General features: G+C 44.0%; 1 protein-coding gene and 1 pseudogene across 1 annotated transcript; both read left to right on the forward strand.

Moving 5' to 3' along the window:
- The first annotated feature begins 2,218 nt into the window (after nt 1-2,218).
- LOC100470225 (nuclear RNA export factor 2) lies at nt 2,219-4,402 on the forward strand. Its single transcript, XM_011216822.2, is given in 8 exon segments — nt 2,219-2,370; nt 2,966-3,050; nt 3,160-3,269; nt 3,373-3,448; nt 3,569-3,638; nt 3,767-3,855; nt 3,970-4,077; nt 4,238-4,402. Coding segments are annotated over 8 exon segments (855 nt in total).
- Nucleotides 4,403-16,898: 12,496 nt separating this feature from the next.
- Nucleotides 16,899-18,231, forward strand: LOC105234464 (annotated as a pseudogene).
- The last annotated feature ends 1,322 nt before the right edge of the window (nt 18,232-19,553 follow it).

Here is a 19,553-nt window from a genome sequence, read left to right on the forward strand (position 1 = left end):
ATTCCAAGTTTTGGGCACTAAGCATATGGAATTTCTGGTTCAAATACTTTAGTTTCACTTCCATGTGCCATACAAGGAAAATATCAAAAGTTGTGAGTAGCAGGACTTTTCTGACAGCAGGTCACACAGTGAAAGTAACCACTTCCCAAAGGAGTTAATCCAAGGCCTGTTCATCATCAGTACATCTTGGAGGGACCAGGAATGAATAGATCTCTACTTATAAGCATGCTCTGAGACAATGTGGAGTAATCAATGTACAATGTGCAACACACAAACCTAGAGAATCTTAAATGTTAAAACCAAAGAAAATCTGGTTTCTAACCATCTAATTGCCTTAATCCTCCCTCCCCCAAAACCACTAGTAATACTACCAAGTAGTACATTGTTTCAGCTGAATATAGTAAAAATAAAATACCCTTAGTTACTCTACCTTTGGGAGAGATAATTGAGAAAAATCTCATTTCTGTAGGTCCCAGAAAAAACTTCCAAATCTTGCCACATGGTGAATTAGATATGTTGGTGGTAGCAAGTGTGGGGCCCAAAAAAGAAAAACTGTAGGAGTGAAAAGTGTAAAATAAAAAAAAAAAACCCATGTTTGTATGCATACCTGAGGCCACAATATCTGATAAAGTAGACTTTGGAACAAAGAAAATTAGAGACATAGAGGATATTACCTAATGGTAGAAAGATAAATCCGCCAGCAAGACATAACAATCTTTAATGTGTACACATCCAAACAACTGAATCTCAAAGTACATGAAGCAAAATCTGATGAGGCTGAAAGAAGAAATGACCATATCCACAGTTATTGTTGGGATCTCAACACCACCTTGTTTTCCGGAAGTAATAGAATTACTAGAGAGAAAATCATCGAAAATGTTGAAGAGCTGAATAATACAATCAATACAGTAGCAGAATCTACATGACATATACCAGAATATTCTACCCAAGAACAGCAGAGTATACATTGTTTCAAGTTTCCATGCAACTTTATTAAGATAGACCATCTCCTGGGCCATCGAACGAACCTCAACAAATGTAAAAGAACTGAAATACAGAGTATGTTCTCTGACCGTAATAGAATTTAACTATATATCAGCAATGGAAAGCAAACAGAAAAGTATCTAAACACTTGGAAATTGTAGTTGACATCTATCATTCCAGTTCATTGTTCAGATCCTTGTTATAAAAGACCAGAGGTTAGAAATAATTGTCTCCTGAGCTGAAGGACATTTCAGGCCGAACAAAAGAAAGCTCACTCAGGATATTTCAGCATACTGTTGAGAGTAAGACTGGAAGGAGAGGGACAGTTTCGAAGGCTGTTACAACAGTCTCACCTGACATTAAAGCTTGTACTATACTAAAAAAGGAAGTACGGCTTGCTGATGTTAATGAAATCAGTTTGGTAGTTTATTGGATTTGGGAGGTGAGAGAGGTCGCCTATCAGGTCGTGGTGCAGTTGTTAGATTAGAGAGAGGCCTGAAAGAAGGCAAGATTCAGATGCCTTCCTAGGGTATAACTCATGAATGTTCATACTTCTGTTCTTTATAAATACCACTCCATTTTCTAAATGGTTCTGCATAGTTAACTTCTACTTCAAGATTTCCTCCCTGATTATGCCATCTGTCAAATAAAGCTCCCATATCCAGACAGGTAGAGAAGTTTGCTTTCTGGGGTTTGTATGATTGTTCTATTCAGACAGGTTGACACTTGGCTTGCCCTACCATGATGTTAGGTGAAGATGAGGTACATGGTATGAGACCACTGATGTGTCTTCAAACTTGCATGTTTTTTCTTAAAGATAAATTTGATTTTAAACTTATTTTTTTATTTAAAACAAAAATGATAGCTCTCCTTAAAGAAAAATAAGGATGGGGATTCTTCCCAGGATAATTTTGGCAAAGGGAGCCTTCATTATGAACATGTGGATATGAGCTTCATCCTTCCCATCTTCAGAAGAATGATGGAAACACGGCAATGAGGGATTCCCAGTAGGACCCCAAATAAGACAGTAAGTGATCAGGCAGCCTGGTTTGCATGCAGCAGCCCCTGGGACTCTGCAACTTTTTTGTTCTCCATAGTGTTTTTCTCCTCTCACTGAAAGCGAATAGTGATAGAACTGGAATAACAACTGAGCAATCCTAATTATAGACCTGGCTTTACTGAGGTGGGAGTATATAGAAGGTTTTGTAGCATTTCTATGCATTCCTATATATTTATGGGCAGTCCATTCTATCCACTTCCCCACAGCACTCTCTCTACTTTCCAACCCAGTGTGAAATGGCATGATGAATACCAAGACAGAACATTTCCAGAGAGAGATGTGGAGAACACACAGGATGGAAACCCAGGGGGCTGGTTCAGGATCACAGAAAGTATCCTGATAAAAAATAGGGAATGTGCAGGAGAGGCAGATCAAGGGGAGTTGTACTGGTCTCATATAGAGATGCTAGGAACTTTGTTAAGGACAAGAGGAGTTAACATCCTTGATCATCTAAGTGCAGGTTCACACAAACAATTCAAGGGGAACAGATTGACTAAAGGAAGGTCACAGGAAATTGACTAAAGACAAAAGTGGAAACTACCTCCAAGGATATGGAGCAACTCCTAACTAGATGCTACAGTTTGGCTCAAGCTGAGTGTGGAGGTCTATTCTCTCTAAATTCCTTGTCAGAAGAACAGGTAGTGTTTTCAACACATAGGATTTCCTGGAGCCTTATTAAAGGAAAATCATTTTAAATATCTAAATTTGATTATTTGGGAGTTAAATATTCAAATGCAGAGAATGGAAAATTAGAGAATCCATGTCTGGCAAAAGAAAAAGTTAAAATCATATCAATAGTCCCTAGTTTGGAAGCCTTTTAAAGCTCAGTAGAAGGTTGGAATAGAACACCAGGTTGGGTCTGTTCTACAGTCTTAATGCCCTGTTGTCTTCCTTCTCTCCCATCCCTTCTTTTCATCCTTATATTCCTTATGGAATAAAGTATAACAATACATGGCTAATAAATTCAATCCAAAGCCATTGCAGTGTCCCCTTCGCCACGGTCGATGTAAGAGAGGATGGTGAAGCCAGATGAGCAGGCACAAGGAAGAGGGAGAGAGAGCTCAGCACCGGCCACTGGCCTCTGACACTATTGCTGTTGCCTTCAATCCCTGTAGTTCCATTACTTTAAAGATGGGGCTGACTTCTTTATTCAGGATGCTAATGCTGCCTCTGCATTGAAGGATATCAGCTACAAGATTTGTGATGAGGAAAATCAAAAAGTATGTGTTGAGGATACCTAGTCCCAGTGCAGGAAGACAGGCCAGTGACCAGTCATCTTAAAATGAGAGTTCCTAGTGCTTATCCTACCTCTCCTTCTTGTACTTATCTATCCATGTCAATCCCTCTGCTGTACCCTACTCTGTACAGAATAAATTGGAGCCAGAAGAAATGGAGCAGCTAAAGGTAATGAAAACTCAAGGCTCATTGTGTGCCCACACCCAGACCAACTGCTTCTTCCCCCAGCCCCCAATTTCCCTATCACCATGACAGACCCACAGTGGCTCTCACCATCTTTCTCAACAGCTGATCATGAGCAAATGCTATGATAGCTCTCAAAAAGCTCTTGACCTCCATAAACTCCACTTTGGTCCAGGTACAACTGATAGCAGTAATTCTAGGGGTCTGCCTGGGAGGGAGACTGAGGGATGGTAATGAGGGAAAGCTTGGTGCTGTCCCTGGATCCCTCTCAGCCTTCTGATGCCTCCTCTCACCTTTTTGAAGAGTTGATGGACCATGATATAGGTATAATCTTGAATTGAAGAAACTGCATGGCTGCCACTCTGCAGATCATTGAAGAGATTTAACCCGAGGTGAGGCCTTATGTCCACTGCTGGTATTATGGTACAGGGTGGAACACATGGGGTAGAGAGAAGATTTGTCTCTGAGGCCATAGATAGTAACTGTCACTGTAACTTCTCCAAAAGCTTTTGTTCTTGAACTTGCGCAAGAACAAACTGTACCAGCTAGATGGCTCATCTGACATTATACAGATGGCCCCCGTAGTCAAGATCCTGAACCTCTCCAAAAATGAGGTTGGAAGAGGGAGCCAGATCAAAGTTGGGGTTGACAGTGAGAGGTAATGCTCATCAGAGTGATGACAGGAGGCAGGATAAGATACAAGTAATGGAGGGAGGGTCCAGGTGTCTCTTTATTCCTGGGACATTTTTAAGGTTTCTTTTCCATATTTTTCAGGTGCAGTCAGCCTGGAAGTTGGGCAAGATGAAAGGGATGAATCTTGAAGAGCTGTGGCTGAAAGGGAACTCTCTGTTTGGCACCTTCCCAAACCAGTCCACCTATGTAAGGTCTGTAGTAATTTCTGTCACCCTTCCTGGGGACCTCTGTACCTTGGGAGCCTGACTTACCCCCTCTAGGAGGACCATAGGGCCCTCTCTCCTCTCTCTGTGTCCCTTACCTATGCTTAGAGGTCTTTTCCTTCCTATGACCTGCTCACTTGTTCTCCTGGTCTGGGCTCTGTTTCCACACTCTGCACCCAGCTGTCTCTAGCCTTCTCCTGAGAATGCTCCAGGAAGCCTGAGTTCTCCTCTCCAGGACCAGAAGTGACCACCTTGAGCCAGATGCTATGACCTGAACTGACAAGGGTCCTCCAGCCCAGGGCCTCATGCTGAGACAGGCCTTTTTACTCCCTGCTGAGATGGGGTGTCCCTCCTCACCCCAAAAGGAGCCTTCTTTCCCTTGAAACAAATGGGTCCCCTCTCTAATTCCAGACTGCCATAATGGCTTTCCTGCCCCATGCTGAGGGCTGAGGTCCTGGGGGGCTCTTACTCAAGGTCCTCTTTCTCTGGCCCAATGTCAGGAGCTGGACCCTCCTTGGGAGAAACCAGGGTTTCCTGCGTCAAGAGGCCAGAAATGGGTGACTGCCAGTGAGCAGAGGGCTTCCTGAGGCAGGAATGAAAGGCAGAGGGCAGAGGTGCTTGAGAAGAGATAACAGACCTCTCAGAGGCACTTCCCCCTCTCTTCCCTCCATACATCACAGCCTCCTGACTGGTCCTTCAGAGGAGCCCTGGGTAGCCCTACATGACTATAATCCCTCAGGCTAGGAACTGACTGAGAGAGGCACAGGTGCACTGGGGCCATCAGGATGGAAGGTGGTGATCATAAAAGGCGGCGACAGACCCTCGGCCCCATTCTGACCTGGGGCTTCACCCTCTACTCCTGGGGAAGGTCTCCTACCCCTGTGGCTGCCTTGTTCCCCATGACCAGCTCAGACTGAGCTCATACAGGTTATAAAGTTTCATCCAGCATCAATGGGCCCCCAGACCAACACCTGCATGTTTTCCATTCCTACCTTGGGTGCCAGAGCCAGCCAGGGAGATGAAGGAAAGGACTGCAGGCAGAGAGCCATTTCCCCCTTCTCTCTTCCTGCCTGACCCCCACTACCATGGTAGAGCTTCTTTCCCTTCCCTTTGCTTTGCGTTCTCTCCCTCCTTTGTCTCTACTCCCCTATGTCTCTCTCACCTCTACCCTCCTACCTTCACCCCTTCTTCTGTCTCCAACTCCCTCCCTCTTCCTCCCTGCCTCTTGGGTCTTGCCTCACTCACCTCCCTGCCCCAACATTCTGGACCATCCCTGGGGGGGTGTCATGGTCCTGCAGAGTGCTGGACCCCTAGTGAGGTCTTCCTCTGGTCTTCCACCCCATTCCCTTTTCTTTTTGGAGCCTTCAGTGGGGACTTGGATGAAGGAAGGGACTTGGGGAGGGGAAGGCAGCCCTGGAGCCTGGGCTCCAAATGTTTCTTCTTGTGGTACTGGAGAAGAGACTCAGGACAGTCTAGGTGGGAGCTACACAGGAGGAAGGAAAGACAGAGAACCTTTACAACCTAAAATGCAATTCATTTCTTTCTATTTTTGGTCTTGAGGAATGCCATCAGGTTTTCCCACATTGTTACACCTGGCAAGTGCCTACATTCATCATTGTCCCCTCTTATTAACATTGACGACCTCCACACCAGCCCTGAAGCTTTTGGGGACTTACACAGATTATGTTTTTGTATCTGACCTTTGGCCCATTGAGGTATATAGACTTCCTGACAAAAGCATGGCTATCCTTCCTGGAAAATGTCCACACACGCGCACACATGCGCACACACACATACACCCTCACTCGCTCACTCTCATTACCTATTTACCCAAAGTTGCATATAATAATAGAGGCTTACAGGACCATCTGTTGAAGACTCCTACTGTAGTCTTGCTGATAGAATTTTGGGAGCCATTTCACATCTGACTTCTGGCCCTTGTTCCCCTGCACCTATACATGCCCCTTTCACCCATTGCAACCTCCGTGGTCTGCACTTCTCATTTCCTCTTCCCTTCTTCAGGATGGTCAGGTGTTACCAACAAGAACTGTAATTTGCGTTGAAGCCTCCGAGATAATAAAACCCTGTAAGGTGAGGATGAACCAAGCATGATTTGGGATTTTGCAAGGGAGGCTTTGTCTACCACATACTTTCAAGGTGTCTTTTTTTTTTTTTTTTAAATTTTATTTTATTATATTGTGTTAATCACCATACAGTACATCCCCAGATTCCGATGTAAAGTTTGATGCTTCATTAGTTGCGTATAACACCCAGTGCACCATGCAATACGTGCCCTCCTTACTACCCATCACCAGTCTATCCCATTCCCCCACCCCCTCCCCTCTGAAGTCTTCAGTTTGTTTCTCATAGTCCATAGTCTCTCATGTTTCATTCCCCCTTCTGATTACCCCCCTTTTCTTTATCCCTTTCTTCCCCTACCGATCATCCTAGTTCTTATGTTCCATAGATGAGAGAAATCATATGATAATTGTCTTTCTCTGCTTGACTTATTTCACTTAGCATTATCTCCTCCAGTGCCGTCCATGTTGCAGCAAATGTTGAGAATTCGTTCTTTCTGATAGCTGAGTAATATTCCATTGTATATATGGACCACAGCTTCTTAATCCAGTCATCTGTTGAAGGGCATCTCGGCTCCTTCCATGATTTGGCTATTGTGGACAATGCAGCTATGAACATTGGGGTGCATATGGCCCTTCTCTTTACTACGTCTGTATCTTTGGGGTAAACACCCAGTAGTGCAATGGCTGGGTCATAGGGTAGTTCAATTTTTAACTTTTTAAGGGACCTCCACACTGTTTTCCAGAGTGGCTGTACCAACTTGCATTCCCACCAACAATGTAGGAGGGATCCCCTTTCTCCACATCCTCTCCAACAATTGTTGTTTCTTGCCTTGTCTATCTTTGCCATTCTAACTGGCGTAAGGTGGTATCTCAGTGTGGTTTTGATTTGAATTTCCCTGATGGCTAATGATTTTGAACATTTTTTCATGTGTCTGTTAGCCATTTGTATGTCTTCATTGGAAAAGTGTCTGTTCATATCTTCTGCCCATTTTATGATTTGTTTATTTGTTTCTCGTGTATTGAGTTTGAGAAGTTCTTTGTAGATCTTGGATACCAGTCCTTTATCTGTGGTGTCCTTTGCAAATATATTCTCCCATTCCGTGGGCTGTCTCTTAGTTTTTTTGACTGTTTCCTTGGCTGTGCAGAAGCTCTTTATCCTGATAAAGTCCCATAAGTTCATTTTATCTTTTATTTCTCTTGCCTTTGGCGATGTGTCGTGAAAAAGGTTGCTCTGGCCGATGTCATAGAAGTTGTTGCCTATGTTCTCCTCTAGAATTTTGATGGATTCCTGTCTCACATTGAGGTCTTTCATCCATTTGGAGTTTATTTTTGTGTATGGTGTGAGAGAGTGGTCAAGTTTCATTCTTTTGCATGTAGCTGTCCAATTTTCCCAGCACCATTTATTGAAGAGACTGTCTTTTTTCCACCGGATGTTTTTTCCTGCTTTATCAAAGATTAGTTGCCCAAAGAGCCGAGGGTCCATTTCTGGGTTCTCTATTCTGTTCCATTGGTCGATGTGTCTGTTTTTGTGCCAGTACCATGCTGTCTTTGTGATCACAGCTTTGTAGTACAGCTCGAAATCCGGCATTGTGATGCCCCCAGCTTTGTTTTTCCTTTTCAACAGTTCCTTGGAGATTCGGGGCCTTTTCTGGTTCCATACAAATTTAAGGACTATTTGTTCCAGTTCTTTGAAAAATGTCCTCGGTATTTTGATCGGGATAGCATTGAAAGTGTAGATTGCTCTGGGTAGTATGGACATTTTAACTATGTTAATTCTTCCAATCCATGAGCATGGAATATTTTTCCATCTTTTTATGTCTTCCTCAATATCTTTCAAAAGTGATCTATAGTTTCTAGGATATAGGTCCTTTACGTCTCTGGTTAAGTTAATTCCAAGGTAACGTATGGTTTTTGGTGTTATTGTAAATGGGATGGATTCCCTAATTTCTCTTTCTTCAGTCTCGTTATTCGTGTATAGAAATGCAACTGATTTCTGGGCATTGATTTTGTATCCTGCCACCTTACTGAATTGTTCTATAACTTCTAATAGTTTGGGAGTGGATTCCTTTGGGTTTTCCATATAGAGTATCATGTCATCTGCAAAGAGAGACAGTTTGACTTCTTCTTTGCCGATTTGGATACCTTTGATCCCTTTTTGTCTTCTGATTGCTGTTGCAAGGACTTCTAGTACTATGTTGAATAATAGTGGCGAGAGTGGGCATCCTTGTCGTGTTCCTGATCTTAAGGGAAAGGCTTCCAGCTTTTCCCCATTGAGAATAATGCTTGCAGTAGGCTTTTCATAGATGGCTTTTATGAGATTGAGAAATGTACCCTCTATTCCTACACTCTGAAGGGTTTTAATCAGGAAAGGATGCTGTATTTTGTCAAATGCTTTTTCTGCATCAATTGAGAGGATCATATGGTTCTTGAGTCTTTTCTTGTTGATATGATGTATCACATTGATTGATTTGCGAGTGTTGAACCATGCTTGCATCCCAGGTATGAATCCCACTTGGTCATGATGGATAATCCTTTTAATGTACTGTTGGATTCTATTAGCAAGGATCTTGTTGAGGATTTTGGCATCCATATTCATTAGAGAAATCGGTCTGTAATTCTCCTTTTTGAGGGGGTCTTTGCCTGGTTTGGGGATCAAGGTAATATTAGCCTCATAGAATGAGTTTGGTAGCTTTCCTTCTGTTTCTATTTTTTGAAATAGCTTTAGGAGAATAGGTATTATTTCTTCTTTGAATGTTTGGTAGAATTCCCCAGGAAAACCGTCTGGGCCTGGAGTTTTATTATTTGGAAGGTTGTTTATCACTGACTCAATTTCTTCATAGTTAATTGGCCTATTTAAGAAATCTATTTCTTCCTGTTTCAGTCTTGGTAGTTTATAGGTTTCCAGGAAGGCCTCCATCTCTTCCAGATTGTTTAGTTTTTTGGCATATAGCTGTTGATAAAAGTTTCTAATAATCCTTGCAATTTCAATGGTGCTGGTCGTGACCTCTCCCTTTTCAGTCATAATTTTAATAATCTCAGTCCTTTCTCTTTGTTTTTGGACAAGTTTTGCCAGTGGTCTGTCAATTTTATGGATTCTCTCAAAGAACCAGCTTCTAGTCCTGTTGATCTGCTGTACTGTGCTCCTGGTTTCTAATTCATTGATTTCTGCTCTAATCTTGGTCAACTCCTTCCTTGTCAGTGGGTTAGGCCTGTCCCTCTGTTGCTGTTCCAGTTTCTTGAGGTGAGAATATAGAAACTGCATTTTAGATTTTTCTATTCTTTTGAGTGAGGCTTGGATGGCTATGTATTTCCCCCTTAGGACTGCCTTTGCAGTATCCCATAGGTTTTGGACCGTTGTGTATTCATTCTCGTTGGTCTCCATAAATTGTTTAATTTGTTTTTTGATTTCCTGGTTTATCGAGTCATTCTTGAGCAGGATGGTTCTTAGCCTCCAAGTGTTTGAGTTTCTTCCAGGTTTTTCCTTGTGGTTGAGTTCCAATTTCAGAGCGTTGTGGTCTGAGAATATGCAGGGGATAATTTCAATCTTTTGGTATTGGCTGAGACCTGTTTTGTGTCCCAGAGCATGATCTATTCTTGAGAATGTTCCATGGGCATTTGAATAGAATGAGTATTCTTTGGTTCTGGGGTGTAGTGTTCTATATATATCTATGAGGTCCAACTCGTCGAGTATGGCATTCAAAGCCTTTGATTCTTTGCTTAGTTTTTGCCAGGGTGTTCTGTCTATTTCTGATAGTGGGGTGTTGAGGTCCCCTACTATTACTGTGTTCTTATCTATATGTCTCTTTATTTTGGTTAAGAGTTGGCTTGTGTATCTTGCTGCTCCCCTGTTGGGGGCATATATATTAATAATTGTCATATCCACTTGTTGAATACTTCCTTTAAGAATAATATAGTGCCCTTCTGTATCTCTCTCTATGGCCTCTAGTTTAAAATCCAGTCTATCTGATATGAGAATTGCTACTCCAGCTTTCTTTTGAGGTCCATTTGCGTGGAAGATGGTACTCCATCCCCTTACTCTAAGTCTGAATGCATCTTTGGGTTCAAAATGAGTCTCTTGTAGACAGCAAATGGATGGGTCATGTCTTTTTATCCAATCTGCAACCCTGTGGCGTTTTATGGGAGAGTTTAAGCCATTTAGATTGATAGAGATTATTGACAGATATGATTTTAATGATGCCATTTCTCTTTAAAGTCTTTGTATCGGTTGTGACTTGCTGCTCTGTATCACTCTTGGGGCCTTTTTACCTTTATAGAGCCCCCCTTAATATCTCCTGTAGGGCTGGTTTCGTGGTTACGAAATTGGTTAATGATTGGCGATTTTGGAACGTCTTTATTTCTCCATCAATTCTGAATGACAGCTTTGCTGGATAAAGGATCCTTGGCTGCATGTTTTTCTCTGAAAGAGCTTTAAAAATGCCCCCCCAAGCCTTTCTCTCATTCCAGGTCTCTGTAGACAGGTCTGACGTAATCCTGATACCTTTGCCTTGGTACGTGAGAAATTTCTTTGCCCTGGCCGCTTTCAATACTGTATCCTTGGATCTAATATTTGCGAATTGCACTATGACATGCCGTGGCGTAGGTTTGTCCTGGTTGAGCTTGGATGGGGTCCTCTCTGCCTCTTGGACACGAATGCTTGTTTCCCTTGCTAGATTAGGGAAGTTTTCAGCTACAATTTGTTCAAATATCTCTTCTAGACCTCTGTTTTTCTCCACCCCTTCAGGGATGCCGATGATTCTGACATTGGATCGTTTCATAGAGTCAGTAATCTCCCGTAATCTACATTCGTGGGCGTGGATTTTTTTAAGACCAGCTTCTATTTTCGTTTTTTCTTCTACTAACCCATCCTCCAATTCGCTAACGCGTTCCTCTGCCTCGGTGACCCTGGCCGTCAGAGCCTCTAGTTTTGACTGCATTTGGCTCATAGAATTTTTAATTTCTGTCAGATTCGCTCTCATTTCTGCCCTTAGGGATTCTATATTCTCAGCAACGCTTTCTCTGATGCTTTTTTCAAGTTTACTCATCATCTTGACCATTGTTGCTCTGAATTCCATTTCTGATAATTGGGATACATCCATATGTATTAATTCTGTGGCCGAGGCCAATTCTGTGGCAGAGGCCACAGACTCATTATCTTTTCTTTGCTGGGGGGGACTTCTCCTTCTCGTCATTCTGATGAAGAGAGATTGCAGGGTTGTCCAGAGCCCAAGTGTTGACTGGGACCCAGGCCGTGCGCCCTTGTTTTATAGAGATCTTAGGGATGTGGGCTTCTTCCTTAAAGAGTTTATTTATTTATTTGAGAGAGAGAGAGACAGTCAGCAAGAAAGGGAACCCAAGCAGAGGAGTGGGAGAGGAAGAAGCAGGTTCCCGGTGGAGAAGCCCGATGAAGGACTCCTTACGGAGCGTTGTGATCACACCCTAATCCGAAGACAGGTGCTTGGTGACTGCGCCACTCAGGCGCTCCGGGTTGTGGGCTTCTTGATTTTTCAGCCTGCCTTCTGGGGGAGGGGCCTGCCTGCAGGTACTCAGAAAACCCTGTTTGGGTAGAGTCTCTGTGTCCCTTGCGAGGGGGGATGGGGATGGGCACCCTGTGAGCCGGTATTTCCGGGCTTTTGTTCTCTGGCGGCTTTCCCTGGCGGTTTGCTATGCCTCTTCTGAGAGAGCAGCAGCGGCTGAAATTCAGCCTCTGTCTCAGAACAGAGGGATCGCGGATCGTTCTCCACTGATGTTCTGGCCACTTTAACTCTGTTTCTGTTGGTGCTGCTCAACCCTGCAGCATCCCGGGCTGTGCGCCCCACACCCGGCGTCCCAGCCCTCACTTCCAGGGCCGGCACGTCTCTGTCCTTTGTGTTTCCAACCCCGCCCGCCGCCAGCCGCCCCGCGCGGGCTCCCGGAGCTCCCCGTCTCAGTCTGGTGTCTCACGGGTGCTGACCGCGAGTCCGCCTGCTCCCCCGTGCAGGTGGCCCTCCAGCCGCCAGCCGCCCCGCGGACGCTCCCGGAGCTCCCGGTCTCAGCCTCGATCCAGTGAGCACACCGGAGCTCCGGAGCTCCGTGAGATGCTTGGTGGTGCACGCTCCCGGCTCACGGACTCAGTCTGCCGTTTCCAGAGTGCGGGTCCGCGGTCCGCCCGCTCCCCGGTGCAGGTGGCCCGCCAGCCGCCCTGCGCGCGCGCTCCTGGAGCTCGCGTTCTAAGTCTGTTGTCTCGCGGGTGCCGTCCGCGAGTCCGCCTGCTCCCCCGTGCAGGTGGCCCGCCAACCGCCAGCCGTCCCGCGTGCGCTCCCGGAGCTCCCTTCTCAGCCTGCTGTCTCAAGCGTGCGGGTCCGCGGTCTGTCCGCTCCCCCTTGCAGGTGGCTACCGCTTCCCGGCGCCCTGACACGGCGGCTCCCTCCCCCTTCTGTTTAGCTTCCGATATCTGTGCGCGGTTTCACGGCTCCCCGCTTCGTACCTCGATACTCAGCGCTGGAGATGTTCATTTGTAGAGATCCAGATGTATCTTCCTGCGTCTCAGGCTGATTCCGTGGATATTCCCTGCTGGTCTGGTACCTATCCAGCTCAACTCAGGGGACCGGCTGAAAAAGGTGTCCCCTACTCCTCCGCCATCTTAACCTCCTCCCTCAAGGTGTCTTTTGATTCCAGGAAAGCTATAAAGGATCTGAGACCCTTAAGAACCTAATCCTTCAATGCCTGCTTCAGTAAGTACCCTCGGGACCATGAGGCAGATGAGGACTGGAATGGGCCACCCAAGCATAGGTCTGCTCATTGAGGGGAGATTTCAAGTCCCCATGGGGGCCCAAACCACAGAGATAGCCTATGGCCTTTGTTCCTCTTCATGTATTACTTGATCTATGCCTCTGGAGACTGATAGGTTTTCCTCAGTGCTTACCACAATGAGGCCTACTTCTCCCTAACCATTCCCTTCAACCCTGAAGATGCAGCCTTATATGTATCACAGCTCAGACTCTGCTTCTGGGCCATGCGTCCCCCCGGTAAATACAGATCAGCTCCTGGAAACATCTACACTGCCTGGGCCACCACCTCCTTTTCCTCTTTTTTTTTTTTTTCCTAGAAACAGTTTGGAAGAATACTTCAAGGATAGCAGGAATATTAAGAAGGTCAAGGACCGAGGCTGCCTGGGTAGCGCAGTCGTTAGGTGTCTGCCTTCGGCTCAGGGCATGATCCCGGCATTCCGGGATCGAGTCCTACATCGGGCTCCTACACTGGGAGCCTGCTTTTTCCTCTCCCACTCCCCCTGCTTTTGTGTTCCCTCTCTCGCTGGCTGTCTATCTCTGTCAAATAAAAAAAAAAAAAAGAAGGTCAAGGACCTTGGTAAATGTAAAAAGCAAGAAGATCAGCATGGGAAAGAGGGCATGAAAGGAACATATATAGGGGCCAAGGGCCTGACCTTTCCTTCTCTTTCCTGCACAAACCTGCAGGTTCAGCTGCTAAAACATACAAAGTATGACATTTTTTACTCCCTCAATATGTTGCCCAAAACTCAGCATGACCTTAACTCCTATGTGGCAAACCTGAGCATCCAGATGGTGAGCATGTGTTTCCTCCCTTAAGCAGACCAAAAAAGTCAGAAGTGGGTAGGAGGTTTAGAAGGATACTAAGAGGCTTAGTAACTGTTTGCCCCTTTCAGGAAACAATGCTCTGTTTTTATGTCAATGGGATTTTTAAGGAAGGTACGTATCTGTAGTGTCCCCTCCCCAGATACCCCACTATGTCCTTCCCCTGGCTGAGCTACCTCCCAGTTCTCCCAGCTTTCCAAGTTGCTCCCTTCCCTTCCCTTCCCTTCCCTTCCCTTCCCTTCCCTTCCCTTCCCTTCTGATTCCCTTTGTGTTCTCCCATCCCCACCTTGCCCCTAGACTATTCTGGTCTGACATACATCCATGCCTTTCTGACCCAACATAGCCCACATGTTATAGGCACAAGCTGTGGCATTTTATAGCTCTCATCTCAGTTCCTCACTCTGTGACCTTGGGCCAATTATCTAACCTTTCAGTTTCCTCATTTACAAAACAGGCTAGTAATACCCTTATCTTGGGCTGCTTTAAAAAATGAATCAAGTGAACATGTATTTGTCAGAGGATCTGATACATGTTGGGGGTCCTATCCCTGGGAGTTGATTATCCCTTTTGTTACCCTCTCAGTCCATGAAGCCCCCTCCTATCACCCAGTGAAAAATTGTCCCTGTCTGGCTATCATCAGGGTACTGCAAGACTATCAAGTAAGTCCCTGAAAGGAGAATACTGCTTGTGTGAAAAATATGTACAACTCTAAGGGGATATTATTGTTTGTTGTCATTGAAGTGGAAGGAAATTCTCAAGGTTCTGTCCATGCTTTCACTCTGAACTTCATCTTGACTTCTGATAGCAATTCCATGTAAGTGCTGTGTTGTGGGTTCAACATGGGAACAAACACCCATCCAAGCTTGAGGACAGTGGTGTAATAATGTAGTGGTACAGCCTAGAGGATTCCTCAGTGGAAAGCCAAAAGGTAGACCTAAGAAGAGATCTAGGTTAGTGGTTAAGAGTGTGGACTCTGGAGTCAGAATACCAGATTCTTTTTCTGACCTCAATACTCACTAGCTAGCTGAGTGACCGTGGTCAGGTCATAACACCTCAGTGACTTACTGTCTTACTCTTAAAATGGGGATTGGAGTGTCCATTCCTTGTGCCTCTGTAAGGGGTAAATACATTAGAATTAAATCTACAAATCTAGTGAAGCTGGTAGACAGTCACTCCAAAATTGGGCTATCTGGGCAGTCAGAGGTACCAGCCAAGGAATCCAGGGGTCAGGCACAGTAGGAGTATGGAAGGAATCTGGTTGTTGGGCGGCAATGGGAGCAGGATGGTTTTTGGGGGTGGAGTTGTCCATTTCTGCAGTTGTCTAAGGGTCCAACTTTCTTCCAGTCTGTGCAATGCAATTGATGAACTGATTGTGGAGAATGCCAGGACCAAAGAAACTCAGAGCACCTTCTCCATTCCAGTGCCCTCACCCTCCACAAGCTACATGCCTACCTTCTCCCAGAAGCAGCAGGATATGATGCAGGCTTTCTCTGCTCAGTCTGGGACTAACCTCCAGGGTCTCAGTAGTGAGTGTTTAGAGTCTCTAGGGATAGGAGGGAGCTTAGAAGAATGAAGGAGGGAAGGAGTGAATAATAGGAACTTGCAGTTAATTTGTACAAAATAGCTATCTGGATGTTGTGCTTCCAAAAATGCAAGCTCATGAAAAATACATATTAATTTTATTGTGATATATGTAAATAATTTTAAAACAGTATAATGTTCAGATGACTTGAGCATGTATATGTAAAATCCTAAGGAAACTACCGAAAAGCTATTAGAATTAATAAACAAATTCAACATTGTTTCTGGATACAAAATCAATATACAAAAATAAATTTTATTACTATACACTAGTAATGAACAGTCAGAAAATGAAATTAAGTAAACAATTCCATTTATAATAACATTGAAAAATAGCATACTTAGGAAACATACCCATAAATACAGAGAACAAATTGATGGTTACCAGAAAGGGGGGGTGGGGAGGTGGTCAAAATGGGTGAAGGGGAGTGGGAGGTACAGGTTTCCAACTGTGGAATGAATAAGTCACAGGGATAAAAGGTACAGCATAGGAAATATGGTCAATGTATTATATAATAGCATTGTATGGTGACAGATGGTAGCTACACTTATGGTGAGCATAGCATAATGCATAAACTTGTCAAAATCACTATGTTGTACACCTGAAACTACTGTAGCATTGTGTGTCAACAATACTTCAATAAAAAAATGTAATAACATACTTAGGAATCAAATTTAACAAAAGAAATAGAAAATGTATACTTCAAAATCTGTAAAACACTATTGGAGTAAATTGTAAGAGAAAGAATCCCATGCTCCTGAATCAGAAGACTTAATATTGTTGAGATGGCCAAAGTAATATACAGATTCAGCACAATCCATATCAAAGCCCCAGCTTGTTTCTTTATAGAAATTGGTGAGTTAATCCTAAAATTCATATGAAAATGCAATGGACCCAGAATAGACAAAATGTTCTTGAAGAACGAAGTTGGAAGACTCATAATTCCCTATTTCAAAACTTACTACTAAGCCAAAGTTATCAATACTATATGGTACTGACTTAAAGATATATAGATTAATGTAATAGAATTAAAGTACACACACACACACACAAACCCTCACCTTTATGGATAATTTATTTTCAACCAGAGTGCCAAAAATATTCTGAATTAAGAATAGTCTTTTCAACAACTGGTTAAGGAACAACTTGACATCCACTCACAAAAGAATTAATTTGTACCCCTATCTCACACCATTTACAAACACAAATTACCATAAAAATCTTTAAAAAGGTGTCTGTGCCTGCTGCTCCATCCTGCAGCTACCGTCTGCCTTCTCACCACCCACCATGGCCCTCCTGCTCTCCAGCTGCATCCTGTCTTGGGTCACCATTGCTTTCTACCCAAGCTTCACTGCCATGACTCCTACCAGAGCCAACTCCTGATGGATCCATGTGGAGATGGGGCCCCCAGAGCCCATCCTGGAAGTCACAGAAGACTTTAAGAGAGACACCAACAGCAAAAATAATTAATTAATTAATTAATTAATTAAAATTAAAAAAAAAGAATCTGGGATTTTGTGCCCACCAGGATGATAATGGAAAGGCTTATGTGCTCCCTAGTGTCCAGAATGCAAAGGCCCAGATTGCTGCAAAAAGTTTGGACAAAGAATATCTGCCCATTGTGGGACTTGCTGAATTTTGTAAGGCATCAGCAGAACTAGCCCTGGGTGAGAATAATGAAGTGTTGAAAAGTAGCCAGTATGTCACTGTGCAGACCATTTCTGGAACCAGGACCTTGAGGATTGGAGACAGGTTATTGTGAAGATTTTTTAAGTTTGGCCGAGATGTCTTTCTGCCCAAACCATCCTAGGGAAATCGTACACACATCTTCAGGGACGTTGGCATATAGCTACATGGTTATCGATACTAAGACCCCAAGACATGCAGCTGTGACTTCATAGGCACTATAGAGGACATTTCAAAAATGCTACAGCAAAATGTTCTTTTGCATGTCTGTGCCCACAATCCCACAGGAATGTGCTTTTGCCCTGAGCAATGGAAGGAAGTAGCAACAGTGGTGAAGAAAAACAATCTTTTTGCATTCTTTGGTATGGCTTACCAAGGCTTTGTCAGTGGTGATGGCAACAAGGATGCCTGGGCTATGTGCCACTTCATCTTCACTGAACAGGGCATTAATATTTGTCTCTACCAATCCGATGCCAAGAACATGGGCTTATACAGTGAGCACGTGGGAAGCTTCACTGTGGTCTGCAAAGATACTGATGAAGCCAAAAGGGTGGAGTCACAGTTGAAGATCTTGATCTGTCCCATGTATTCCAACCCTCCAATCAGTGGGGCCTGCATTGCCTTGACCATCCTGACCAGCCCTGACCTGTGATAACAATGGTTGCAGGAAGTAAAAGGCATGGCCCACCCCATCATTAGCATGTGGATTCAGCTGGTCTCCAACCTCCAGAAGGAGGGCTTCCCCCACTACTGACAGCACATCACTGACCAGATTGGCATGTTTTGTTTCACAGGACTAAAGCCTGAACAGGTGGAGAGGCTGACCAAGGAGTTCTCCATCCACATGACAAAGGATGGCCACATCTCTGTGGCAGGGGTCACCTTGGACAATGTAGGCTATCTTACCCATGCCATTCACCAGGTCTCCAAGTAATTTCCCTGGTGAAAGGGAACACAGACAACCTTCCTGTCTACAACATATGCTGTTGTGAGATTCACATGGAGGGGAAGGAGGGTGGATGGTGGTAAGCAGGTCATTTCTTTCAACCACAGTACTTAACACTCAACCATTGAATGTGTTTCTCAGAAAATAACATGTAGTGAAATATGGCAGAGGCATCTGTGGCTGATGTCTGAAACTTTGTCTCTCAAAACCAAACTCCTGCTCATCTTTAACTCCAGCTGTTCCAAAAAAGTTTATGTGTACAAGAAAGACATAGCCACCGAAAAAAAAAAAACCTGTCAATCATGCCACTGCAATCATTATTTCAGAATTAACTGAAGCACCTTATGGTGCTAGGGGCACCTCTGCAGATCCAGCATGAGAATAGCACCTGCAAGAGGCTTTGTGGGAAGACCTAGTTCTAACATTAGCAGTCAGCTTCATGTTTGTCCTCCTGTTGAGCAAGCTTATCAATAGACCTTGTTTCAGAATCATGTTTCATGAAAACCAGCAAGTCTGCTGCCACTGCAGTGAGGAAAATAAAAGATGCTGTTACCTGTCTTATTTAAGAAAAAAAGCTCTTCTTTTTAATACTTTCAGGCATTTTAATGTTCTTCTCTACTCCTTTATCATTGCTGTTCTTTTCTTTAGGCACAGAGATCTATAACTAGCCTAGATTTTCATCCTATTCTACTGCTTGATTGACCATCAACCCCACCCTATAGGATTTACTTACTTGAATAATGAAGAATATAATTTACTGTTCATCCAATATCCTCACCTTCCTTGTCAAAGAATATCAGAGAGTAGGTAACTAAACTTAAATTCAGCATCCTCTTCAATGATCATTTAATTGTCTCCTGTCAGGATGTTGCTTCTGGCCATTTGGACTTCAGTGAGGTTGTGTAGTCTCTCATCTCACATCATGAGCTGGTGATGCAGGGCAGAACCAGGAAAGAGGGTATCTGGGCTTTGGTTTAACCTTTATGTGCTGGCAACTGGGCTCACAGTTCACTGTTTGGAAAGATAACCACCATCTGCTCTAATCATGTAGACTTACTGCAGCCTGGTTTCTCTGTTAAAGTTACTGTAGACCAAAAAACAAAAACAAAACAAAACTTAAAAGAGGGGTGCCTGGCTGGTCAGTCAGTAGACCATGCAACTCTTGATCTCAGGGTCATGAGTTCAAGCCCCATATTGGGCATAGAGCTTACTTAAAAACTTAAAATACAGGGGTAAACTCTTTGTGACCTTGAATTAGGCAACAGTTTCTGAAATATAATGCAAAAGCACAAAAGAAAAAAGAAAAAATA

The sequence above is a fragment of the Ailuropoda melanoleuca genome, unplaced genomic scaffold (genome assembly GCF_002007445.2).
Source record: "Ailuropoda melanoleuca isolate Jingjing unplaced genomic scaffold, ASM200744v2 unplaced-scaffold9825, whole genome shotgun sequence".
Taxonomy (NCBI): domain Eukaryota; kingdom Metazoa; phylum Chordata; class Mammalia; order Carnivora; family Ursidae; genus Ailuropoda; species Ailuropoda melanoleuca.